The sequence below is a fragment of the Cavia porcellus genome, unplaced genomic scaffold (assembly GCF_034190915.1).
Source record: "Cavia porcellus strain 051 isolate PalLab524CR breed Dunkin Hartley unplaced genomic scaffold, mCavPor4.1 scaffold_27, whole genome shotgun sequence".
NCBI classification, from domain to species: Eukaryota; Metazoa; Chordata; class Mammalia; order Rodentia; family Caviidae; genus Cavia; species Cavia porcellus.
Genome location: NW_026947510.1, coordinates 2480792 through 2508585, shown reverse-complemented (window position 1 = coordinate 2508585; position 27794 = coordinate 2480792). Strand labels below are relative to the sequence as shown.

At 43.0% G+C, this 27794-nt stretch overlaps 1 protein-coding gene across 2 annotated transcripts; it reads right to left on the bottom strand.

The window, feature by feature from the left end:
• Positions 1-355: 355 nt before the first annotated feature.
• On the bottom strand, positions 356-26888 carry Tigar (TP53 induced glycolysis regulatory phosphatase). 2 transcript variants are annotated; one of them, XM_003463296.5, is made up of 6 exons: positions 26752-26888; positions 18890-18927; positions 14980-15101; positions 11354-11431; positions 7766-7876; positions 356-5297 (listed from the first exon to the last, which is right to left on the bottom strand). In XM_003463296.5, the coding sequence occupies exons 1-6, from the start codon at positions 26781-26783 to the stop codon at positions 4881-4883; spliced, it is 798 nt and encodes a 265-aa protein (XP_003463344.2). In that variant the 5' UTR covers positions 26784-26888; the 3' UTR covers positions 356-4880. The 2 variants fall into 2 exon arrangements, with proteins under 2 accessions (XP_003463344.2, XP_005000737.1); XM_005000680.4 differs by lacking the exon at positions 11354-11431.
• Positions 26889-27794: the final 906 nt, after the last annotated feature.

Here is a 27794-nt window from a genome sequence, read left to right as displayed (position 1 = left end):
CACAGCCCCAAAAGAAATCAGACAGTTTCTTATTGTGAACGTCTCTAAGAGACCGGTGTGCTGAAGGGTTGGTCGCCAGTCTACAGCACCATCAGGAAGTGCGGAGCCTTTTGGAGAGGAGCTGAGTTGAAGGAACTTGGATCACTGAGGATGTGCTCAGAGGGATGTTGAGTCACAGGTCTCTTCCTCTTTCTTGGCATCTGGGAGGTCAAGGTGAGCATTTTCCTCTGCATGCACTTTACCATGGCCACGGCTGAAATCTCAAAAACTGTGAGCTAAGGAAACCTTTCCTCCTTATATGCTGTGTGCCTTAGGTCTTTTGTTACAGTAACATGAAAGTAAACAACAGTCAAAATAAAGATGCTAGATAAAACAGGATTTTAATGGGGAAAACAGTATAAAAAGCAATAAACAGGAATCTATCTATGAAAGTGAAACTGAGCAAATAGGTGAGGGAAAAACATGTAGTGGAATGAACACAGTGACAACAGATTGCAGGGGCTGTGAGCCTGGGGTAAAGCTAGGAAGGGGGCTTAGGACTCCCTCTGCTGGGTCTAGGACTCAGCCTCAAAACTGGTGGGTCAAGGAGGTAGGAGGAGGAACAGCAAAGCAAAGGAGTTTTAGGACAGGAAACACTCCGCATGATGCAATGGCAGATGAGCCCATGGATTTGTCCCTGAATGTATGCCAAGAGCAACCTGCACTGTGGAAGATGGACTTGGGGTAGCCGGGATGTCAGCACAGGGTCACCATAGTAATGCGCCACTCAGAGAAAAAGCCCTGTGTGGAGCGAGGGATTCATGGGACACCCCTGGTCTTTCTTCCTGATTTTGCTCTGAAACCAAAGCCTTTTTAAAAAGACATTCCGAAGAGTCATGGAGAGACCTAGGATGTTCACAGCTGTGGAGGTGGACAGCTCTTCTCTCAGTGAGTCTTGCCCCTTGGTATCTGCTTTCTCAACCTGGCCCTGAGGGAACCCTCACCTGGGCCCTGCTTGTGTCCCTGGTCTCGTTTCTTTGAGGGGGACAGCTGTCTGCTTCGGTCTTTGCCACCCTGGTTATGTGTTCCTAGAGTACCCAGAAGGGACGCTTTCCACCCAGCGGCAGCCAGGGGATGCTCCTGAACCTCAGCCGATGGCTCTCTGCCTGAGCTTCCCACCTGACTTGGATAACAGCCTGAGACCTCCCGTCCCTGCCCCCGGACACCAGGTTGTCTATGTCCCAGGCCACCCCAGACCCTCAGCCGCCCCTGACTTAGAATGACCTGCCAGGAGTAACCCTGGGCTTCTGTGCTCCTGCCTGCTACTCTTCAGGCCTAGCAGGGCCCCTGCCTCCCTTTGTGCCCTGATGTCAGCAGAGTCCTTCCTGCTCAGTGTCACAGAATTACGCTCCTCCAGCCAGTGCGCAGGCCCTGCCATCTTTTTCTCAACAGACCGACCAAAGTGATAAATGCAAAAAGGATACTGACAGGGGCCTAAAGATTCCCAGGAGCAGTCCACACACCCTCAAGTAAAGGGAGTCTGAGGGGAAGATGGTGAAGACTCACATCAACTAGGAAGGGACCAACTCTGTTTTTGTTGTTGTTATTTGTTTTAAGATGGCTTTTCACTGTATTGCTCAGGCTGGTCTTGAACTCCCACATTCAAGCAATCCTCCTGCCTCAGCCTCCTGAGTAAGACAGACTGTACTCCACCAATGCGACACTGCATATAACTTGGAACAGACTCTTGATAATAGTGTTGGGACAGCCATTTGCCTCACACTGATGACATAAACCTGAATCCTTATCTTAGACTACAAAACTTCAGTTCAGATAATTTAAATTTTTAAAATCCTCTAAAATCAAAGGAAAAAAAGGATTTATATGGCCTTATAGTAAAAAAAGCTTCTTAAAGATATACATACACACATGACTAAAAATATTATATATGTATGTATGTATGTGTTGTGGCAAAAAATGTAGTGCCAAGATATGGAACCAAACAAGGTGCCCATCAACAGATTGATAACGAAAAGGTGGCGCTCGGTAAAGTAAGCCAGATTCTGAAAGATAAATCTCAGTTCTAATATGTGAAATTTAAAAAAGATGAGAGCAGAAGGGAGACTACTATTAGAAAAAAGGAAAGAAGGGAGAAGGGAGGGAACTTAAGGACAGGTAATGGAGTATGAACGTGATTCAAGGAGATTACACACTGATGCCCCCTCATATGAACCTGTGGGGAGAGACAGGGCAGTGGTGGAGAAAGGGTTAACTACAGTATGTTATGTGCATGTGCCAATGAATCTTGCTCATCTGTATAACCAATATGCACCAATAAAAATGTGGGGCAAACCAGCTCTGAAACATAAGCAACTGCTGGGTATAGTGTGCATGCCCACAATCCCAGCAGTCAAGAAGCCGAGGCAGGAGGACTGCTACAAGTTTGAGGCCAGCTTGGGCTCCATGTAAGTTCAAGGTCAGCCTGAACTACATAGCACAAGCCTGTCTTAAATAAAAAATTTTTAAAAACCCCACACATTCACACACCCATGTAACAACCTGGAAGATAAATGCAATAGAGAGAACAGTGAAATTATTTCTGCAACTCACTATTAGAAAGTCCAACCCAACAGAAAACCAGGCAGGGACTACATATAGCAAGAGAACTGGATTTACAGATCTACATAAGAAAACAATGCCCAGGCCCATTAGCAGTCACAGGAAAGCTTATTGAAACAACAAGATGCTTTTCAATCATCGGATTAGTGAACTTAGACAGCGTCCAGTGTCAGCAAAGACACAGAAGCAGAAATTCTGCATTCTTCCAGGGCTGAGCACCACACGGCCATGGGCGCCGAAAGGTGCACAGCCCGTGAGCCCACACAGGAGTGCTGCAGGACGGTTCCATGCCCCACTCTTTCCACGGGGGAACACTGAGGATACCCAGATGCCACTTACGGAGAACAGAAAACAAAATGTGCTACATTAATTCAACAGAAAATAGGGTTATAGCAGGTGGTGTCCTGACACAGAATAGATAAAAATAAAGCATACAGACAGTTTGATATTAATCGTGTATACTTTAAAGCACCAAAACAACAGAGCTGCCTTACAGATACTGGAGGAAAATGTGACAAATAGACGCAGACGTGCTCTCGTGATGTTTCTGAAAGGGCACTGTGAGGACTGGTAAAAGGGAATTTCACTTACAGCTCATTGTTTTCCTGTATTTAAAAAATTAGGTGGGAATCAAGTCAACTGTCTTTTTGGCTATTATTTCAAGTATTTATAGTGCATTTTCTCTGGTGCTCAAAGTCACACTTTTTTTTTTTTTGAGACAGGGTCTTGCTATGCAGTTCAGGCTGGCCATATGCTCACTTTGTAGCCCAGGCTGGTCTTGAATCTGCAACAAGCCTTCTGCCACAGCCTCCCAAGTGCTGGGATTACAGGCATGCACCATCATGCCCAGCACTCATGCCATTTTTAATACTGGCAGAAAAACTGATTGTGGTCATACTGAACACACTGTCAGTGGTGTAATATTGAATTCTAGGATTTAAATGACCTTTGAAGATCATTTAGGATTATGTTAGTGTTACTGACACACTTAGCATTAATTCTCTTTAATGCTGAGACTCACAGCATTCATTAGCATGGTGACTTAGGGCTGAACTACACATAAGACACTTTTCCTTTTAGGTAAGGACTTTTGAAGAACCAATGGTAGGTACAAAATTAGGTTGCTCAAAACCTCTTACTCTAGCGCCATCTAGTGGAAAGAGAAAACTTCACCTGTACCTTCCACACAGCCAGTTCGCAGGTGTCTCAGGGGCCTTTTCAACAAAGCTCTCTTTCATATGCTGAGTGTACTGTGCTGTGTATATTAACTACTTACTCTCGTTAGGGTCTTCTCAAACTGGAGTCTTCAGCTACCAATCAGATAAGAAAAAAGTTGATCATTTTCGTTATTCTTTTTCTTTTTTTTTTTTTTTTCTTGAGACAGGTCTCACTATGCAGTTCAGGTTGGCCTTCAGCTTACTTTGTAGCTCAAACTGGTCTCAAACTTACAATGATCTTCCTGCCTCAGCCTCCCAAGAGCTCGGATTACAGGCATGTGTCACCACACCCAGCTCCTTGCTCTTCATTCTCCTCATCAAACTTTGGGCTTTTTGTGTGTTTTGGTTTGTTTACTTTCCTGGCTTCCACTGACAGCTTTTCCAAGCAGCTTAACAAGCTGCTCAGCTACCTTCTGTAATGTGTTCTGATCACATGGTGGTCTAACTTCTCCCCCTCCACACCTTTCTGCATTCATAATGTCTACTCATCTGCACTTTGAGCCTTCCAGAATAAAGTATTCCATCAGCTGGTTTCTACATAAAATATTTAGTGTTCTTTTATCATTTTACTTTACATAAATTTATAAGGGGGAGAATATTTCCTTTAAAGGACGTTTTAAATATAGCACAATCACTACAAATATGCGGTATCAATTACAAGAAGCTCCTTTGAAGCATTGAGTGAGACGTGAAAAGCATACAGTATTTTACCAGCAGCCAATAAATACAAACTGAGCAATTAAAAAAATACATCAACATTTCAGAATGGGGAAAAACGCAGTAACAAGGTGATTAATCTCACTGCAACGCTGAGTTCCCCCATCCACTTACAATGCAGCCATGTGACCAGGTAGGATGGCAAAATTCCTCTGGAAAATGCCAACAGCACTTGCACAAATTAAATCAATGCAAAATGGCTTTCCACTGCTGTTTGGAAAAGAGGTTTATAAGCTGATTTTCCCTGTTTCCAAATAAAACAGCAGAGGACAGAACTGAAGCAAGCCGACGGCGCTCCCTGCAGACTTCAGATAGTTCAGATTCGGGCAAGGATGGAACTCAGCACCTTCAGTTGACTCCGTTCAAGTGATCCCGCAGGTTCATACAGACACAGTGGACCTCGGGTTCTCCTCCCTCTTCGAAGTCTATGATGAAGAGGCTGATCCCGGTGTTGGGGCTGACGGCTGTGAGTTCTGACCTGTTGAAAGTTGCTGGCAAGGAGCCCTTCAGCTCGGTTAGAAAATAGCTGAACAGGCTCCTCATGTAGGCACCATGGCTCACCACCAGGACGCTGGCTGCCAGCCCTGGACGGCTGCAGTCCACGCGGCACTCAGGACTGCAGTTCTTTCCTAAAGGAAATATCTCTGCCAAAGATGTTTCCAGATAGCTGGTTGGGACTTCTGGGGAAAGCTGTTCTTTCTGATCTGCTTCTTTTAGGATTAGTTGACAAAGAAATTCAAAGAAATCTTTTCCACGAATTTTTACCTGTAGGGAGAAAATAAAAAGGGAAACAAGGTAACATTATTGACTTCTTTAAAATATAAACACAGGGCCGGGGATTTAATGCAACAGCATAAGTGCCTGCCTGGCAAGGGCGAAGTCGTGAGCTTGATCCCAGTACCAAAAAAATAAATAGAATAAAATATAAACATAAAACATAAGTGACTGTTAAAATCTTTAAATTTACAAAAAAATCTAAATAACTAAAGACGCCTTGAGAAGAAAACAAAACCGAAAAACCAGGAAGTTAATACTACTTCAAAATACACTACAAAACGTCAGCAACTTCAAAATATACTACAAAACCATAGGAATCAAAACATTCTCGTATTGGAATAAAAATAGACTGGCAGAAAAGAACACAGAGCCAAACCATAAACCACGCACCTACAGCTAACTGACTTCCAGCACAAGTGCTAAGAACACATGCTAGGGAAAGCACAGTCCTTTCAATAAACGGTGCTCAGGAAAGAGTACCCACCTGCAGCAGAATGAAGCTCTGCCCCTGCCTCTCACCAGTTACAAAAATCAACTCAAAATGGACTGCAGGCTTCCATGCAAGACCTGAGACTATGAAACTACAAGCCAAACGTGTTAGGATTTTGGGACGGGCAAGGATTTTTTGCACAATATTCCAAAAGCCTAAGAAACATAAAGAAAAGTAGAATGGGACTGTATAAAACTGAAAAGTGTCCATGCAGCAAAGGAATAGACAAGTAAAGAGACAACCCACAGAATGAAGGAAACTACCTGCCAGCTACATATCTGACAAGGAGTCCGAACACGTAAGGAACTCCAGAAACCCAGCAGCACAAAAACAACCTGATTAAAACATGAGCAAGAGACCTAACTTCAGAAAGACATACGAACGGACAGCAGGTAGTCAACAAATGCTCAGTACCACCAGGCACCAGAAAAATGCAAATCCAGAGCACGAATGGTTATCAACTCAACCCCATCAAAGTGGCTACCATTAAAACATGACAAAAATAGGTGCTGGAAATGCCGTGGAGAAAAGGGTGGAGAGGAAGCTTTACACCTACTGCAGAAAACACTCCGGCGGTGCCTCAGAAAATTACCGGCATATGTGGAAAGGAACTGCAACTGGTGTGCTGAAGACAGGCAGTGCTGAGTACTCTTTGGAAGCAGCTATCCAATGACGAGAGGATAAAGGGACGTGGGGCATACTCTTGTGCCGTATTATTCAGCCATAAAGAAGATGAAATCCTGTCACTTGCAACAGTATGGATGGAACTGATAATGATTATGTTAACTAAAAACGTGTTGGACACAAAAAGCTAAGCAGAGCGTGATCCTATACGCTGAATCTAAAACTAGACTTTATGATCTCATTAAAGTTGAGAATAAAATGGTGGTTAGCAGCGGCAGGGGAGGGAGAAACGATGAAGGGCTGACCAGTGGGCACTGAGTTACAGTTGGACAGGAGCAAGCAGCCGGGTTCTGCTGTAAGCCGTGGAAGCCAGAGATAACGATTACGTACTACACATTTCAAAAGGCCTGAAGATCTCGAAAGTTTCCCTCATGAGGAAATGATAAACATTTGAGGAGAGAGAGGATGATGTGCTTAACCAGACTTCCACATTCCATGGCAGAAGATGGTATCCATTACTCTCCACAATTTTTGTTTTCATGCATTAAAAACAAATTTAAATTAAACAATCTACATAACTGACTGCATGTTTTCCCAATATGTAAACATAAATGCTATGTAAGCTGATGAATCCCAGCCTATACTTCTGGTCACACTAGTGCAGGTGCCTCCCCCTGCCATTTCTGCAAGCACAAAATGAGTAAAGACTTAATTCCCAATTCCTGACTTCAGAGGACAGGAAGTCAGGGAAACCTACAGGAAGGAGGAAGCTGAAAAACGGTGCTCACTGGGGAACTGTGTGGCGCTCGAGTGTGGCTGCAACTCCAAACCTTATGGCAAAGCCTTACTGCGGCAGTAAGTCCTTACCAGAAAATTATAAAATAAAACAGAGGAAACAACAGCCAACGATGATTCAAAGCTGGAGAGTGGGAAGAAACTCAAGTATCAGCAAAGAGCTGACACGGTGACAGAAGCCGGACGAGCTCACGCTCTGAATGGTGCAGCCCCAGAGCAGAGCGAGCACCCGGGCTCCTGCACACCCCACATCTGCTTTCTGACCATGACTGCCCTGCCCAGGCCACCACTTCACAAATTCAACTGTTCTTCAATCACATTTCCTTTAATTCGTCACCAGTGATAACTGCCCATACAACAGTGTATGAGAAACACGGGAGAACTGAAAAAGAATAACAGAAACGATGCCATACAGAGCAGTTTTATGAATCAAGCAATTTCCAAACTGCTTGGCTGTGACTCCCAAACATCTGACTGCAAGTGAGTCCAACTCCAGGCAACTAACACTGGCAAGCTCACTGGGGTGGCCACAGGGCCAGACTCATACCTGGTCGAGGGTCTCTCCTCCGGGAGGCGTGAACACTGGGCACTCCATCCCCGCATCCTTGGCCATGGCCCGCAGCTCGCTCAGCGCTTTGCCTTCAGCAACCCCGTACTTCTGCAACACCCAACAGATCAATGCGCCTCACGTGAGTTTGCAGTGTAACAATTAAGCTTAGGTTTATGGCACATCAGGAAAACAATCCCAGGACTAAGCTTAGTGTCCTTCACTTATTTTATTATTTTGTGTACTCAGCAGCGCCATAAACCCCTAGAAAATGCAGAGGCAGTCTTAAGCTGTATACTCTCCATGTGGGCCATATGGACAAACACATTGAACTCACTTAAGCAGACAGTGGAGTTTCCTGGATAAATGCAGGGCTTTGCACATCTGAGAGTAGAGACTATCATGTGGAAGGAACCAGGGTGGCCACATGAGTTTGCAGTATAACAATAAAGCTTATGTTTATAGCAAATCAAGAAAATATCCCAGGAAAATAACCCACACATAATACCCCACTCAACCCCAGTAACAGCAGTGTGAAGGGTACAACACACACCTACCTCTCAGCGAAGAGGTTTTGGAAAGGTTAAGCAACCACCCTTCATCCTCACAGCCAATCATCAGCAAAGCTAAAATTCAACCCCAGATCTATGTACTTTCAAGACTTGCATGCTTTCTAGGTTCACTAACACTGAGCTGGAGCAAAGGACAAACAAGTCACATAAGAAATACAAACAGCCAAGAATGCAAGAAACTGCCTCACTGAAGATCAATAAGGAGAAGCTGGTGGCACTATTCTTAAGCTATTAAACTGGGAAGTGAAAAGAGACTGGTACTACACCAACTTTCTCCTGGAGCACAGGAGGCAACTGAGCAATGGCTGTAGAAGCCTTACAGGAAAGCATAGAGTGGCCTCGTCCATTTCTGGAAATGTGTTAGACAGGTATGCACAGAATGAACAGGAAATCTAGTCATAATCTAGCTGTCCATCAGTAGTAGCCTGGGTTATAAAAACTGCAACAGCCACACACTGGAGTGATAGTCAGGGCACAATAAATGGGAATTGGTTTACAAGCAATGTGTAGAATTCCATTTAGAAAAGGGTATACAGAGACAGACGTGGAAAAAGTCAGGAACACACATGCCACAGTGTTCACGGTGTTTATCTGGAGGGGCTGGAAATTTTAACTGTATTTTTTGCAAACTCTTCTCATTTCTAATTTTTCTATAATGATAATGCAATACTGCATAGTAAGGTATTGAAAGAAACAAACTGCCATTTCTGTTTTAAAGGGATGATGCCAGTATCCTCACACCATCATCAGACAAGAGTCCAGTGATGAAATACTACTTTATGAAGGATAACGCACATTCTCGCCATCCCCACGTCTCGCCATCCCCATGTCAGGACTTCCACATCTTTAGCTATATGTGCATTTGCTTTGATTTCACAGGAATGGACACTTTTTAAAGAAAAATATCCCGAGTGCTACCCTGAAGCATACTGGACGACAAGACTGCAGTGCGACAGAGACTCCCACAGTGACACCCACACATCAGTACAGCATGGCTGCCAACCAGAGCACCAGCAAGAGGGGCCGGATGGAGGGACACAGACACGCGTGGAGCCAGGAAAGCCAGAGCCACGAAAGCCAGAGCCTAACGGTGAGCAGCAGCTGGCCAGGTCGAGGGAGCAGGGGCTCCAAGCAGGGCTGACACAGACTCAGAAGTCCAAGGAGGGAAGAGCCAGAGCACGCAGGTAACAAGAGCAGCTCCTGAGGGGCCTGTGACCAGGCGGCCGTGAGATCCTGGACATGGACTTGACCTGGGTGCGGTGGTTTCTGTTGAACGCCAATCAAAACAAGGGTTTTCAGGCTGCCCCGCAGCGGGGTGCTGTGAAGGTAAGCAGACTTGAAGTGCCTGGAAGTGTGCCAGCCTGTGCCAAGGCCCGCGCCAGCATTCGCTCATATAGTCACAAAGGCTAGAATGCCGGAAAGGGGAACAGCCCAGGGAGGTGACAGATAGGTCCCCACAGCACCTGGGGGGCCAAGTGAAAGAGTGTGAACAAACTCCTGAAGATTTTATTGGTTCTTTTTGAACCAATAAAAAGGGCAATGTGAGCTGTTTTGTACAAGGGTATCACAACCTTGTGTGCAAAAAATTACCCTGGCTGTGGTTAGAGATTAGGTTGGAAAAGAAAGTCATAGTCGGTACTGAACACAGTGGCACACACTTGTAACCTAATACTCAGGAGGCCAAGGCTGGAGGATCACTGTCTGCCTGTGCCACATAGTGAATTCAAGGCCAGCTTGAACTGCAGTGAGATCCCAGCTCAAAAAACCAAAAAACAAAAGTCACCATCAGTGACTAAGGTGACAGATGACACCTTAAACATAATGGCAGCCCAGGCAGAGACATGAGCAGCTTAGAATCATGTAGCGAGTGCAGTGACATGTACCTACAATCCTCATTATTTGAGAGGCTGAGGCAGGAGGCTTGCAAATTCAAGCCCAGTCTGGGAACTCAGCAAGCCCATTTCACAGTTAAATAACAAGGCCTGGAGGTGCAGCTCAGTAACAGAGCACTTGCCTAGCATGCATGAAGCCTGAGCTTCTATCCACAGCACCAAAAACAAACAAAAACTACCGTGTCACAATGACAAGCACATACACACAATTCACTAGATACAGGTGGTGACAGACTGCACAGTATGAGACATAAAAAAGGAAAAATGAAAAGGTTTGCAGAGTGGGTAAGGCAGGAGCAGGCTAGCGTAAAGGTAACACACCCTACTGGGCTAGAAATGGCTGTGGGGAATCCAGATCAAGATCAAAAGTGGGCAATCTGATTCATGACCTTGCAGGTCAGGTAAGAGATCTCAACTCAAAGTAGATTAAAAATCATTAAGCCATCAGCTGAGATCAGGACAACTCTGTGAGCCCCACTGATAATGCCCCCTCCTGCTGCCCAGCGGGGCATCTCACAGGGTCTGAGGACTGGGTCTGGGAAGAGGGAGCCCTCCCTTTTATGAGAACTTATTTCTGCTGGGGCTCTAGTCTGTATTTTGAACAGTAACAGAGAACACAGGGCAAGTTAGAGGAAGCAAGTCTTTAGAAATGCTCTACCTGTTTGTTAGATTTCTATCCAGGTAGAGAAGAAACTCACAGAGCTGGTGGGGAGAGGTAAACAAGCTTATGGGTCACCACTCTGCAAAGAAACCTGGGTTCAGATCTCAGGTTGGAATATGCTCTACGGTTTTGGGTAAGTCACAAGTTCAGGAAGATTCATTTTGTGCATATAAAATGGGAGTAAGAAAAATTGAATCATGCTGAGGAGTAAGATTAAGAGGTGAGAACTTTTTGTTTTTACTTGAAACATCTTTTATAATTTAAGATGCTTATCTCATCATCTCATATGATTTTAATAATTAAGTAAAGTTCTGGGTATGAAATTATATAACAGTACCTGTCATCCTGCAGAGTCTAAAACCTTCCAACTCCCCAATAGGACAGCATTTGAACTGCTAGCCAGTGATAAGCTAAGGTGGCTTACTGAAAATTTATGGTGAAGAACAGTATATAAATAAGTTACCCTTTCGCGAAGTCTTGAATCATATTTCACTGTCATGTCCTTGCAAAATTTGCTTTTCTCCAAAATCCCATGGATGGTCTGAAAAATCAAAAGTTCTTCCTCTTATTTAAAAAAAAAGTCACCATGAAACTTCAAAATAATACGTGCTATCCTAGTTAATAACAAAGAACTGGCAATATTTTCCCATGCAGTGGCCACTGTCAGGCTAAGGGGTACAGCTCAGCCGCAGAGCCCTGTTAGCCTACACAAGGCCCTGGCTGGACCCTCGCACCAAGGAACTGAAACAAAACACTGGGCCAAGTAGCACACACCTGTAACCCCAGGTACTTGGGGCTGAGGCAGTAAGATCACAAATTCACAAATTCAAGTCCAGCCTGGGCAACTTAGCAAGATCGTATCTCAAAATAAAAAATGAAAAGGGCTGGAAATGTAGCTCCGTGTAGATTGTCAATGGGCTCTGTCTTTAGTGCTGGGCAGGAAAAGACTGCCACACCATGCCATTTCCAGGTCACCATCTTATTCTGGTCTGTACACTAGCAATCACTGAAGCTTTGTGTAATCTATACCTTAGTATCTTCACTGAGGTTTTCATTTAACTTATTCCTCATTTTTAATAGATTTTGTTGATACACCTATTTTAAATCTATTCCCTTAAGTTTTGATAAATGTGTACACTCACTCACCTAAGTACCATAGAAATCAAGAGAAGAACCCTTTACCCTTGGAAAGATTCCTTCATCCCCAAGCCAGCAAATCCTTCTCATCCCAAGCAGCCACTAATCTGCTTTCAAAAGCCGTAGGTCAGACTCTTCCAGTTTCATAGGTGGACTCATGAGCTAGGTACTGTTTTGTGTCTGGATCCTGTGGCCTGGCTAACGTTTCTGAGCCTGCGCCTTGCTGATGAGCGGATCAGTAATCAGCTCTCTGGCTGAGCACAAATACACTGGTTCCTGCGCCGCTGGCTCACCTGCTTGGCACAACACACCTGCTGTTTCTGTTCTGCGACTGTTATAAACGATACTGCTATTAGACAACTGTGTCCAAATCTCAGTGGGGACATTCCTAATCCTGTGTGCTCCTGATTCCACTACGTAAATTTCTGAAATTGCTGGGTAATACAATAATTGCAAGTTAAATTGTGGAAGTATTTTCCAAAGTAGCTGCTACCCTCTGCAGTGTACAGCTTCCAGCTGCTTCACAAGCGTTTCTCTCTTGAATCATTTAAGTGTGTGTGTAGCAGCGTCACACTGTAATTTCAATTTGCATTTCTGTGGTGAGTAAAGATACTGAGCATCTTTTCGCCTGCTTACTGACCTCCCACATATACTTTTACGAAGTACTTGGGCAAATTCACACGCCTCGTCAGATGTATACGCACATCCATATGTATAGCATATGTACTATATGTACACAACATACGTTTTTCCATCCCAATCTCTGGCTTGCCTTTCCATTTTCTTAATAGCATCTTTCACAGAATAAAATCCTTCATTTGGATATAGTCAATTCTGAGTCAGTTTCTGGGTCTGGAGCAAGCTACGGGTCCCACACAGCTCATGTCTCCCTGTGGCTATCCCACCGCAGTCTCCGCTCTCAGGACCCAGGTCTCTTAGCACTTGTGTCAAAGCCCAGCTTGTGCGATAGAGTGTTTGCCTAGCACAGGTTAGGCCCTGGGTTCCTTCCCAATTCTGCAAAAAGGTAAAAACAAAACCAAACTAAAAGCCCACTGACCAAAAACAGAAAACAAACAAACAAACAAAAAAAAAAAAACAAAGACAATACAATAGTGTCCAGCCTCGGGATGGGTCTGTATCTGGTCTCTTCACTTTAATGTGAAAGAAAAAAACGTTTTTACTTTGCCTTTTTTAAAAGAATACTTTTTGCATACAGATTTGCAAATTTCTTTCTTTCCTTCTTTTCTTTCTCTCTCTCTTTTTTCTTGGAGACAGGGCCTTACTAGGCAGTCCAAACCTGCACTGAACTCACTATGTAGCCCAGACTGGTCTCAAACTCACAGCAATCCTCCTGCCTCAGCCTCCCAAGTGCTGGGATTACAGGTGTGCACCATGTCTGGCCTGTCCAAAGTATTATTTTTCAATTGCTATTAGTATTTAATATGCTCAGTTAAGAAAATGTAGAGGGGGCCAGGGAGTTAGCTCAGCAGCACAGGCACCTGCCTGGCAAGTGTGAGGTTGTGAGTTCAATCCCTAGTACCAAAAACAGAAAAAGAAAATTTAGTAAGCAAAAGAAGTAGGGAAAGATAACTTACCACACCAATGTATTCACTGTTAACATCTGACTTAATTTCCAGTTTCTCTTTTTCTTTATATAATAATTTCTTCTGCAATCAGGCCAAGTGCAGCTTGTATTGTATGTGCATCCAGAATACACTATTTAAAATCTTCATTTTCACTCTATACCTCCACATTGCCACCTCCTTTTGGGACTCCAAGTACGTGTACGTTACATTAAGTGGTATCAGCCCACATTCCGTCAGAATTGTTTCTCCCCCATAGTTAATTCCGGAAAGTTCTATTCCATCTTCATGTTCACTGGTCTCTCCTACAGTGCCTGGCCTGCTGTTTACCCTCTCTTGTGAAATTCCCATCTCAGAATATTAGATTTTTAAAAATCTCTACATCAATTTGATTCCTTTAAAACAACTTTCTTATGTCTTCTATTTCTCACTGTATGAGACCCAGTGGAGCTGACCTAGCCAGTGGCCAAGTAAAGTATGTTCCTGCATCTCTGCAGAATGTTCTGCATGCAGCAAGGTCCTCCACTCCAGCTGGAGGAGCTCTAGGACTCCGCCCCCCTCTCCTCCCAGGAGCTCCACAGCCAGCTGGTTCTGCTGGTCCCATGGTTCTACCCTGAGTGTGCAGATGTCTGTCCCCAAGTCTAATGATGCTCATGTACCCAAATTTTATGCTTTTCCTCAGCTCATCGGGCCCCCACAGCCCTGGAGCCTCTTCAGACATCCCGGGTGGCCGAGTCCAAAGGGCAATGTCTGTTACTATGTTTTCCAGGTATTTCTGTAGGAGGCAAAATTCCAGCCCCACTGCTCCTCATCCTCAGCCACCAGTCTCCTTTTTCTGACTTAGCAATAGCTGATTTGGTTAATTTTTAAATCTAACACTAATCTGTTTCCTAAAAATATTTGTCATTTTTTGTTTGTTTGTTTATTATGTCTTTAGAGTATTATAATGGATTTTGTTCTTTAAGACAGAGTCCTGCCCAGGCTAGCCTTGAATTCACAGCCACTCCCTGCCTCAGCCTCCTGAATGCCATGGTCATTACAGGCGTCCTGCTGTTGGTGGATTCTGATGGTGTCTGGTGATTCTGCTTTGCAGGTTCACATGTCTGTTGTACCTGCTGTCTCTCTCTTGACACCTGCCTACATTTATGTTTATATTCTTATATTTTTTTTTAAGCTACTATAATTTAAACAATACCCTAGAAAAGTACAACAATGAGAAATGCAACCAGTTCTTTTAGGGGTGGGGAGTAGGGAGAGGACGGAGTGGTGCCTGTGCGCTCTCCTCCTCTGTGGTTCCTAGAGTGGATCTCTCAGGTCACACGGAGCTGAGGCTTCCGCCCCACAGCCTAGACCTGGGCACGGAGCTCACCTGCCTCGTCCTGGTGAGGTCGCTGGAAAATGCGTGCGTGAACAGCACATTTTTCAGAAAACTCCCGGCAGCAGTGGCCTGTCTGAACCCAGTCTCGGAAAGCGGCTCGTCCACACCTTGTCCTGTGGCGAAACACAATGACGTTCAGAATAGTGCCCTGGGCTGCCAGCTGATCACCACTGGCACAGAAAGGTGCCATCCTCACCATGAGGCAAGGTTTTCCAGAGCGCTTTTCCACCTAACTTTTGGGAAAGCTAAGTGCTGTGAAGTTAAGCTGTAATTCTGCAGAAGCTCATACATTCAAACACTTTCCCAAAAGCTATTTGTCTGCAGGAATTAGGAGAGGAAAATTCATGCACCAAGCTTCTCTCTGGTTTGCCCACTTCCTCCTCAGCTGTGTTTGACGAATGCTGGCCCTGGGTCAGGGCTAAGATCATTACCGAAAGCTTCTCCCTCCCCGCTGTCCAGATGCTGGTATGTATATTACTTCTCTTCTTCCTTCCCTTCCTCCCTCCTCTTTCCTTTTCATTTAAAAATCCTGTCAAACCTCTACTTAGAGGAGCAAAGTTGATTAGACACTCTGAGGAAACTGATGGTAGGGACAGCAAATCCCGACAGTGGAGAGATTTTGAAAGACAGCAGTCTGACACTAAGTGCGACAGCTGCACGCGACGACAGTGCTCCCAGAGAAAAGTCTCAGAAAGCTCCCAGGGGGTGGACAGATCACAGCTACACCGACATTTCTGCCAGTGTCAGACATTTCCTGTTCATTTAATCTTCTGATTTATATAAAGATTTTATTGTACTTGGAAAATGGGAAGTGTTAGGACCCCAGTGCCTTACCAGTTCCGAGGAAGCCCATCTTCACTTATTTACTATAAAGTAAATGGCCTGGTGGCTACAGAATTTCCCTCAGTGACTGACAGTGAACCAAGAAAAATAAAGTAATAGAATTCTCCAGTGTGGCTTTCCTGCTGTCAAGTCAAATTCTAGTTGATATCTTTTATTGCATTAGTTAATTGTGAGGTGGAAAAAGCCAACATTATACTTGAATGGACTGCATAACTGTTCCTTTTGGGGTGTGGTTTTTAGCACAAGTATACTACACACTATTCACGAGGAACCAGTAGATTTCATCAGAACGGTAGTGTGAATTCCTTTGAGGGTGCTAACTGTAGACGGAAGTCTGCTATAAAGCTATTTCTCAAATTCTGGTCAAACAATTGAACTACATGGAGAGACAGTTGAACATAAAACAGCGAGCGTGAATATTCATTCAGAATGTTTGTTTAGATCCTGAAAGTACCAAAACTAGGTCTGTCATTTCTCATTGCACAGTTCCAACACTGAAAAACTTCTAATTATTTGATTTTAATTTATATAACTTGAAGCCCTAAAACAATGGCTATCAGTACTGTAATATGGAAACATTAGAATGTTTTATAAAATCAACTTTAAATGACAATGATGAAACAAAGCTAAATGCTATGGACTAAAAGAAAAAAGCAGTTACAGAAAAAGAATGATCACCTATCATGGAACACCATTTGACTGACAACGGACTTCCTAACAGTTCAAATAAAAGAAAAAAAAAAAAAAAAAAGAATAAACTGGGAAACGTGGCGAGGGTGGTTCATGCCTATAATCCCAGCACACATGAGGCTGAGGCAGGAGGATCATCATGTGTTCAGGCCCAGAGTGTACTACACAGTAAGTTCTAGGCCAGCCTAAAGTATTTATTATTGAGACCCTATGTCAACAAACTAAAAAATGTCTTCAATCCAGAACTGTGACACTGAGTGAGCTCATCTTTGCTGTCAGTCAGTCCATGCACACAAAGGACCTTTCAAAGAATACACTTCTGGAAAAAAAAGTTCGAGATGCAAAAATAAATAAAGTGCAAAAAATCTGGTAAATGTGCGTGCAAATCCAAACAAACTGTCCAAATAACAAATGAAAACATCGAGAAAAAATGTGACTAAAATACTAGGCAATACAAACGTTAAGTCCCCTGTCTTTTCAGGAGTGGGCTACAGACATTTATTAGGTGTTGTGAGAGAAAATGCTGCTCTCCGTTCACTGAAATTCCGACCTCACCATGATGGCAGTGCCGTGTGATGGTCTTCAAGAGAAAAGATGCCTCTTGCTCTGTGCTTTCACCTGGGAAGACACACGAGGTGGCAGCCTGCACAGGGCAGCCCTCGGGGCCAGGGGCACCTAGCCTCAGACTGTAACCTCCATGGCTGTGAGCACTTCACTGTGCCCAAGCCAACCCGTCTACAGTGTGGAGGATTCACAGCATCCCAAACTGACCAAAGCACAAGCAAATACATAAAGGAAGCCATGGGCAAGCAGAAACAGGGTAGCATTTCAAAACCAGTAAGGAAGGTGAGAGAGGATTAAAGAAAGAAAGAAAGAAAGAGGGCTGGGGATATAGCTCAGCAGCACGTGCACCTGCCTGGCAAGCACAGCGTCCTGACTGATTCCTGATACTCTCCCCCCACCAAAAAAAAAAAAAAAAAGAAGAAGAAGAAGAAAGAAAAAAGTAAACACAAGAAATAAAAGCAAGCCAGGCATGGTGGTAGCATATGCCCATAAGCCCAGCAATCGGGAGGCTGAAGCAGGAAGATAACAAGTTCAAGGCCAGCCTGGACTATACAGTGAGACCTTGTCTCAAAAGGACAGGACAGGACAGGACAGGACAGGACAGGACAGGAAAGAAAAGAAAAGAAAAGAAAAGAAAAGAAAAGAAAAGAAAAGAAAAGAAATAAAGACATGACTGAGGATATAGCTCAGTGGCACAAGAACCTGCCTGGCAAGGGCTAGGTCCTGAGTTCGATATCCACTACAAAAAAAAAAAAAAATCAAAGAAATAAAGGCATGTAAGAATAGAAGGAGGCTAAAAAGAATGGGGAAGAGGATGAAAAAGTCCACTAACCAGAATAAAGGTCAATGCCTGCTACAAAACTGTATTGGGGAAACAAAACAAAACAAAACTAAGCATCCAACTTCCAAAGTCAGAAAATGACTTAAAAATGAATGGGGGGCAACCCATTTGAGACCCTTCCTGTCTCTCAGGAGCTAACCCCATTTCCCATACTTAATCTCCAATAAATTTCCCTACTCTTAAAAAAAAAAATGAATATGAACGCAGAAACATGTATTCACATTCAATGGTCAGCCTCTAATGAAATAAGACAAACACTGAAAGATGCAGCAGGCAGAGACCCGAATGCAAAGAGTAGCTTGGTGGCTGCGTGTGACTGAAAGCAAAGACCCACGGAAGCATCAGGCCAGATCAGCTCAGAAACCATACCCCCAAAATAAAACTAAACACTTTCCTAATCACAGCATAAAAATAGCACATCCAGCTGAAAGTTCACCCAAGGTGTTCTTAAAAAGCCAGGCCAGCCAGCAAAAGGTCCGAGTGCACATCGGCAGAGCAAGGCGGGAAGAATCGGTGTGCAGCTGGTGCGTGAGCACTCCCTCTCTTTAACCTCTCCTCTGTTGCCACTAAAATTAAACAATTATCTTAACAGAAAAAAAAGCTACTAACAATATCCAGTAAGCTTTTTTATAATTATGAAATCATTTTAAATCTAGACTGTCATAATTTAAGACACTAGGACCAGAAAAGCTCTTGAATCCGCTGACCCAGCTACTTTGAGACCAGGCATAAAGAATAAGCTGGAGAACTGTTTTTTCAATCGAGCTCCATTCAGAGATGTTTTCCTCTCCATTATAACTGCTCTCATCCCAGCCCACACTTAACATGATACTGTAATTCTGCAGGCTCAGTACAGTTCAATCCCAATACCATGCAGTCCCCAGTCCACCCCACCAAACCTGCTAAACTCACCAGCACATTACACTAGGGTAGACAGCTAAAGTAGCATGGGGTTATACTAACCTTGAAGTATTTTCTCCTTGTTAAGTCTTGTTTCTCCACTAAAATAAAGAGGGGAAAAAACTTATTATGATATTATGTTACTTTAGAGAGAAGAAAAAAAAATCAGCAATGAAGTTATGAACCTTGTAACATACTTCACAATCTAACCTATAAAAATACAATTTACTCTGAACTAATACTTCAATCATCTGTTCTAATGATGAACTCAAAATTTCAAACTGACCCAAAATGCCAAGAATATAGCTCAGTGGCACAAGCGCCTGCCTGGTAAGCACAAGGTCCTGGGTTCAATTCCTGGTACAAAAAAAAAAAAAAAAAAAAAAACCTGCCCCCAAATAAAACATAAATACATAGATTAGGAATCAGTCTTAAAAGAAATGCAAGAGGAAAATGCTATTAACAGTATGTATGTGTGTGTATCACATTATTTTTGTTAGTCATGTTAAAATAAACATTGATCAAAACTAGGCAGGACCAAAATATGAAAGTTGGAAAATAAACTGAGTAAGCAAGGGAAAGACCGTCAGGACACAACGGGAGAGAATCCAGCCCTCACAAAGCCCACCCTCTACCAGGCTCTACACGAGTGATGGTGAACCTTTTAGAGAATAAGTACCCAAACTGCAACCCAAAACCCGCTTTTGTTTACAAAGTGCCAACACGCAATTAAACCTGAATACTGAGGTTTTAGTTTAGAAAAAGCAACTGTTCTCTGACCCGGCTGCTGCGGCGACTTGGCTCACCTGCTGACACAGGAGCTCCCCGTATCCACTGAGGCATGCGTGCCACGGGTTCCCCACCACTGCCCTAGACCTTGGGGGGTCTGGTTACCTTTTACAGTACGGAGAGCTGCTCTGCAGACCACTGCACACAGAAATTAGACGTGGACACTGTCGTTTTTAGAAAATCCAAACAAACTCAAACATTCTTAAAGCAACCAAAAGGGTGAGAGGCCTGGAAATCCAATGGTAAGATAACTGAGTGGGCAAGGCAGGCTAGAGGGAGGTGGACCTACAGCAGAAGGAATCTCCAAGCACAGGAAGGGCTGAAAGGGTCTTGGTTAATGCCTGCTGACCCACGGAAAGGACGCCTGTCTAGTGCAGGCAAGCGCTAGACCGTACACAGCATGAAATACTCAACTTTACCAGATGAAGCTGAGCGGCTGCACACCGTCCACCCCTGCAGTGTGGCGTCCCATCCCCACCATGCTCGGTCTCTACAGTGTGCTCCCCACCTGCCAATCTGCTACCTGAACAGCTCCCTTCACTTTGACATGGATTTGCCATTTCCCTGGTCATGAAGGAGGATGACCGCGCCTTTGTTTTTAAGCACAGAGCGAGTTTAAAATCAGGCCTTAAAAGTCGGATTCACAAACTGGAATCTGCCTAGAACCCTGCCCCTTGCTGATACAGACAGCGGTTTGCCAGCCCCTGCAGACAGCTGTAATGATGAGCCTTTCAGAGCTTCCAGCGGTACCTACAGCCCTGAGCCCCGCAGAATCTCCCGGCGGGCTCATTAAACAGACAGAGCAGTGGCTAGGCTGCGCCTGTTCTGTGTCTGTGTGACCCCGCGCAACCCCGATGCTGTGCTCCCACCTTTCCAGGCGCTGCCAATCTAACTGATCATCTGTATGCTGACTTTTCTGTTGTGGCTCCAGTTCCTTCAAGCTCCTCCAAGGCACAGCCAGAGGAGGTTGTACCTCTGTAGGACCCCTGGTGCCTAGGGAACCTCCCAAGAAAGGCTCAGAGTTTCAGTGAGTGTCCTCTGCCTCGAGAGGGTCACCTATGATCATCCACATAAGGACAAATCCTTCACCCTTTTATCCCCCTCCTCTACTGGGAACATCTGTATTAACTCACATTTAAATGAATACTTGCCAGGGATTTCTTTTTTAAATTTTTTATTTGTACATGTTTGCAGTACATATTTACATTCGTTATTGAGAGTTGGTACATGTGCATACACAACTTAATTTCTACCTCTTAATTCTCTCCTTTTTTTCTTTGAGTTCAGACTGTTCTTGGATTCATTACGTAGCCCATGCTAGATCCAATTTACAGTCGTCCTCCTGCCTCAGCCTCCCAAGTGCTGGGATTACAGGGAGCCTGGCTCAATCCCCTTCCTACTTCAGGAAGATCTGTCTCCCTACTTCCTATTATCTATCTGTTATGTTGCTCTATCTATGCTTTGGACTTATCATATAAGAGAAACTATGAGATATTTAGGCTTGTGTGTCTGCTTTATGTCACATCATGGTCTCAACATGCATCCATTTTCCTAAAAATGATTCAAGCCTATCTTTTTTTTGTTAGAGTAGTACCCCACTGTGTGTAAGACATTCATTTTCCTAAAAATGACTCAAGTTTCTTTTTCTTGTTAAAGTAGTATTCCATTGTGTGTAAACAGCACATTTTTTATCCATTCATCTGATAGACATATAGGCTGTTTGCAAGATTTAGCTATTATGAATTGTGTTGCTATAAACACTGGAAAGAATGGTTCAGTGTTTCACTGTAGTAAGATGCCTTTAACTCTCTGTGGAATATACCTACAAGGGTGAATAGCTGATAGTGTAGTATTATTTCTAATAGCAAACCACCCAAGAGTTGGATAACAGGAACTGGTTAGAACAGCTACATTAAAAAAAATCATTATCTGCCAGGTATGGTCGCCCATACCTGTAACCTCAGCACTTGGGCAAGAAAGCTGAGGTAAGAGGATCACCATCAGACCCTGCCTCAAAACACAACAACAACCAAATCATTATCTACCAATAGAATACTATGTAGTTATGTCTTTTAAAAAGAGAAGCTGAAAAAAATTTAAAAATTTTAAATTTTAAAAATAAAAATAGAAACTATAGAATAGATCTGTGAAATTTATCAAGTTATATAATTAAGTAGAAAAGGCAAAGTGTAGAATATATAAAGAGAACACTACCTACTTAGAAAGGAGGGCAATAATAAATATTTGGATTTGCAAAAGAAACATTGGCAGAGTATGCATGAAAATAAGAAATATGATCACCTACAAGGATGTGAAGAACAGGGAAAATTGTTTTGGTTTTAACCCTGTGGCTGTATTACTCTGTGGCTAAATGCATTACAAATAAATGAACTATTATATACAAAACCATTTATACCAAGGCAAAAACCCAATTCACCCTGATTCACTGATTCACCACTGATCTACCTTGTTCTCACTGCTGTTAACATTAAAAGATTTCCAGAACCCTAAAACCAATTCAGAATCTGAAGAAATGAATGCAAAAAGAAGATATTAACATCTAATACTCAGAGGAATCACGGAATCCAGGACAAGGATGGGGAACCATCTTTTCTAAACTAGAAAAGGTTACCACATAATCAGATTCACTTCCTGTCTCAGCCTAATAACCTTGCTGAGATCAAAAATTAAAAAATTGCTATTGAAATATAAGTAACATCCTCTACAGACAGTAACTTTATAACCACTTCAATTTCCAACAAAAGCCAAAGAAGCATCCTCATTTTATACATTTCAAATCAAGAGTGAGGAGAAATTAAGTAATTTGCAACCCCCAAAATTTAAGAGCCACCAAAAGTCTTAAGTCTTTACAAATCACACAAATTCAGCAGACATGTTGACTTTCTGGATTTTGCTAAAAAGATTAGCTCAGGATTTTAATTTACTCTCAATAGCTGATTTGATGAAAGGCTCTGATTAAAAGTGTTACAGCATGAAAATGTCACTTTATCAAAAAATGGAATCCCGTTCATTTGACAGTTTTATAAAGGCATTGTTCCACCATCTAACAATGTTTCAACCAAAGGATAAAATAGCTGTGATGTAGTCAGGGATTTCTTTTAGCTATAAATCAATGGGCACTCCTGCAGATATAAAAGTATTATTAATAACGACCAGCACTTGCTTTTAACTTCTATTAGGTATTTTGTCTTCAAACCACTTTATAAATCTTGCAAAACAGGAACCCAAAAATAGATTTTTCCCCCAAAACTTTTATAAATATTTAGTCGTGCAGCTTTTATCAAGAGGCTTATACAAACCCTTGGAGAAAAATGTTTAAAATTAGTTTGGGAAGAGGAAAAGGCAAATAGCTAACATAGTGTTAATGTTAAATCTACGCGCTTTCATCAAAGTTTGGCTGTGAGAGCCACAGAGCAGGCAGGAGGCACTGAAAGGTCTGTGGATATATTTTGAAGGAGTCAGGAATAACCAATCACTTTCAAAATCTGCAGTGTGATCCATTTCCAAAACAGAACACTCAGCCCTGCAGGAATCCAAATGCTTGTGCCAAGAAGTCAAGTCTTATGACCTGCCATTTATAGGCCCTGCAAATATGCATCATTCATTCTGCACGTCATCACAGCGCTCTTCACTAAAGAGACAGATTATCTCACTAGTCCAGACGTACATTCCATGGCATTTCTTTAGAAATCAAATGAAAAACTCAATTTCCCTATTTTGACCGTTTAAGGACAAAATTCAACAGACAATGTTTTGCTACAATAAAGACAAACCATAGAAATCAGTACAGATTTGGGGCATGCTTTTAGGATTAACACATTTTAGTACACATGGAAATGTAAAATGTCTGATATTTTGTCATAAATACAGCTTAATCATTATTCCTTCACACCAATTAATTCATCTACAAATACACCAGATTTAAAAGCTAGTAACACAGATACTTTTACTAGATGGCCTGAGAGGAAAAAAGGTTGTAAGATATTCAATTTGTGATTTTTTTAAAATACAAAGACTAGCCAGGGATTTAGCTCAGCCAATCAAGAGCTTGCCTGGTAAGTGCATGGTGATGCATATTATCCCAAGTACCCAAAAAGTAATAATAATAAAATACAGAGATTAGTCCTGGTTGCAAACCCTCACCCAACTGATCATCCCACTACCCAGCAAACAATATTATAGTATGATAACAAGCATAGATCTTTATAAAAATAATTACAGATGATCAAATATAGTTTTGCTTCCTTTATGTCCAGATCAATGATTAGCATTCAACAAAAAGCAAGTAACTGCTGATTGAGGTAGAATAAGAAAATCAAATCAGTTTTGCTGTCAATAACTTTGCTAATTCATCATCTTTAAATCATTAAAAGTAAATTTAGTCTATAACTTTTTTTAAAGTTTTAAGAGCGGTTTAATGGACGTGAAATTTAATGGTTTTACAGGTGACTGACAATAAATGCTTATCAATAAAATTTCAAGCGATCAGGGCCTTCAGTGATGTTGCCACGGGATGCCAAATTACGAATGTTGGAGTTTTCAACAATGTTGTGCTGTCATGACAAATTTCAGTTTAATAATAATGATAGTTTTAAACTTCAGAATCGCAGGCATCCTGTTCCAAATGAACAGGCATTGGTACTTTCACTTCAAACCATGATAAAAGACAAAGACACATACAGTAAGAGCACAAAATTAAAAAATGATTTGGTTAGAATAAAAGAAAAGTGCTTCAAAATTTCTTTTAAAATTTTCTTGCATAGGGAGAGAAAACAAATTTTTCTTGCATTATCTGAAGAGGTAAAATTCAGTACAATTATCCAACTCTTCAGTAAGTCATTCTACTTAATTATGATGATCAGTCAAATCTGAAATCACTTCTCTTCCCAAAAGAATCACCAAGATAGGGTGTGGTGGTGCACATCTATAATCCTAGCCCTCAGGAGGCTGAGGCAGGAGGATCGCTGAGTTTTGAGTCCACCCTGGACTGCATAATGAAACCCTGTCTCAAAAAGACTAAAGAAAGAAGGACAGAAGAAGGGAAGGAAGCAAGGAAAGCAAGCAAGCATGAAAAAAATAACCAGGTTTTTGGCCCTTAGACTACCAGAAAGATGGAATGTCTCAGACTGTAAAGCAGGTAATCACAGTCATATCAATTATTTTAAAACATTCTCTTCATGTTCCTACAGAACAGAATCTCTTGGCATTCTCCATCAGTCTCAAAGATGGCTGGTGATAGTCAAGAAACGTACAGCTACAATAAAATAAAACAACAACAACAAAAAGAGACAGAAGATATGGATAACTGCTTTGGTTCTGATCCTGTTTCTCCAGCTTGGTAGGTGACCTTAAGCAACTTAGTTTCATCACTTGCAAATTGAGGCTGTCAGTCCTTACCACTGGACAGTTGTCAGATTTTGATTTTACCAGTGCCTGCCACATAATAATTTATTAACAGCTATTCTTAAAATGATTCCTAGGAGAGCCTCCAAAATCAAGCCCTTTTCCAGCAGCAGAGATAGAATAAAATCTACACTCATATAATCATTGTCTATTAAGAATCTGAACAGAGATTACCTTAATTTTCAAGACAGGAGTCTCAGTCCAGATTTCCCACAACTTGTAAGTTTTCAGTCATCTGTCTGATACTTTGCTGGCTGGATCCAAAAAGGGTTCTCATGTTTTAAAAAGGGCAATCAGGACTCTTACTTTCTGTTTTACTACCAAACTGTGTGACTTTCAATCAGTCAAGAATCTTCGCAAAGCAGTCTATAAAATAGGGGTGAGGGTGAAGTGATAGGAAGAGGGTGAATAGCTAGATTTCTGATCTAGCTATTAAAATCCTATAAATCCAAAAAGGTCAATTTGAGATAGTTCCCAACATTATCTTGCCACAGGAGCCATGCATGCCTGTAATACCAGCATTCTGGGCGGCTGAGGCAGTAGACTGACTGTTTCGACCTGGGCAATTTACAGACTGAGATCCTGTCTCAAAATTAAAAAAAAAAGTTTAAAGGCTGTGATACAGAATGCAGAGCCCTTGAGTTCAATTCCTACACTCATTTAAAAAAAAAAAAAAAAAAAAAAAAAAACAGACAAAAAAGTAGTTAAAGTAAGCTTGGCAAGGTTAAATCAGAATTTCTTGGCTGGCATGGTGGCATATGCCTGTAATTCCAGTAATCCCAGCATTTGAGAGGCTATGCAGGAGAATCGCTGCACGTTCAAGGCTAGCCTGGGCTACACGAGAGTTTAAGAATAGTTGAAACTATGTACAGCAAGACCTTGTCTAAAAAAATAAAATCAGAGTTCCTTGTGAACTCTAAGGCAAAAATGGTTATCTTCTATTTTTATCTCTTACAATGCTGGTCTGATAAACTACACCTATGTAGTGGTTGAGAACCAACAGCATTTTATTAGAGCTGTCCCTATAGAACTGTCTTAAAATACTTCTTAATGCCCTACTCTGTTTTTGGCCATATAATTCTCAGAGTAGCCCAGGGAAGTATCATTCCCCCACCACGCTGTGCATCAGGAAACCTGTTGGAAAGATTAGGTCCGTTCTCAGAGGCCCAGCCCTAGTGGCTCTTCTCTAAAGCCCAGATTCCCACTGCGTCCTTCTTACTTGAAAAACTTCTGCTCTCGCCCCACACTCAACTTCCCTTCCCTTTCACAGCTGAGAAAGGGAACTGGCAGGGATGTGGACACAGCTTTTGCTGCAGCAATCTTTTCTACTACAAGCACTCGGTGAGCCGAGAGGGGGCTGCGGCCCTCTTTCCTCTTTCAGCACTGTACTCTCTCCTCTGGAGGGCGAGGAAATAAATCTCACATGTGAGCCCTGACCCCGCACGGTTAGGTCAAGTAGACATTAAAGCCGGAGGACAGCGCCACGCAGCCGACAAGGAGTAACTCCTCAAATCTGGAGACCTGAGGGGGTGCTCAGTCTGGCGACACGCCTGGGCCTTTAATCCCGGATCCCCGGCGCCGTGCCCTCGCGTGGGACACCAGCCCGCCCGGTTCAGGTTGCTGGTGTCACATGAGGGTCGCGCGCACCACTCCGGGGAGCCACCCTTTGCCCCAATAAGAGCCAGAGAAGAACCTACGCCAGCAATACTCACTGCCGGACCACGGTGAGGGCGAAACGCGTCATCTCCGAGCAGCCGAGGGAGGACAGACGCTGCCGGTCCCGGGAATATCACCGGATGCCCCGCACTGCGGCCACCTTCCCCGCTCCACTTCCGCCACAGCAGCCGGCGGTGCAGCCATAGGACCAAACTGGCTTTTGCGTCATCCTCATCCGGCCAATCACAGCGGCAGATGGCCTGCAGGTTCAAGGAGATTGGAGAACGCCGAAGCCTTCCCCAGGTTTTAGCGCGTGCGCTCCTTCGCGTTGGCCTGTGATTGGTAATACGGTAGGCGCGCGGGGAAGCCCCACCCTCGGACTAGCTTTGTAACCCCGGCAAGGTGTAGCCTCTGCTAGAGTAGAGATAAGAGCAAGCTTGGGTGATTTGGCTTGAGATCGGATTGCAGCCGTAAGGGCGGCCTGATGTAATGAATGTATTCCACAAAGGCTGCAGAACCAGACAGGTTGCATCTTTTGTGTGTTATCTATTAATCTTTGACTTTGAGGGAAAAAGGTCCTCTCTGTTTGTAGACTTAGACCCAGACCCTTCAGGTTTCATTCCCAACTCCTCCTTCATCAAATTTTAGTCAGGCCACTTTTTAACCCCTTGTTGAGTAGACTTTATATCCCAGTTTTACCAGAGAATCCTGCTGAACCACTTAATGAAAAATTTCTTCGCCCCTGATATGCAATCAACTTCCTCTACACCTTACTTAGATATCAATTAGTAACTTTCCATCTTCCTTATCCTTTCTGCCCCAGCATATAAATTTAGGTTGGTTCTGTGGAGTTCAGAATTGAATTCATTTTCTTTATTGCAGTAGCCTTGACCCCTATTGCACTAATATATTAATAAAGTCGTCTTTGCCTTTTAAGATAACTATCAGGCGAAATTAACGGTTTTGGAAGGCCTTGAATAACTGAACCTCTGTAGCCCTCAGCCATGTGATAGGTAAACTAGAATCACACCAGCCATGAAACACATTAAACTCAATGTTATCTACAAGGTTGTGTTGTCTTCCGTGCCTGTTTACCTAA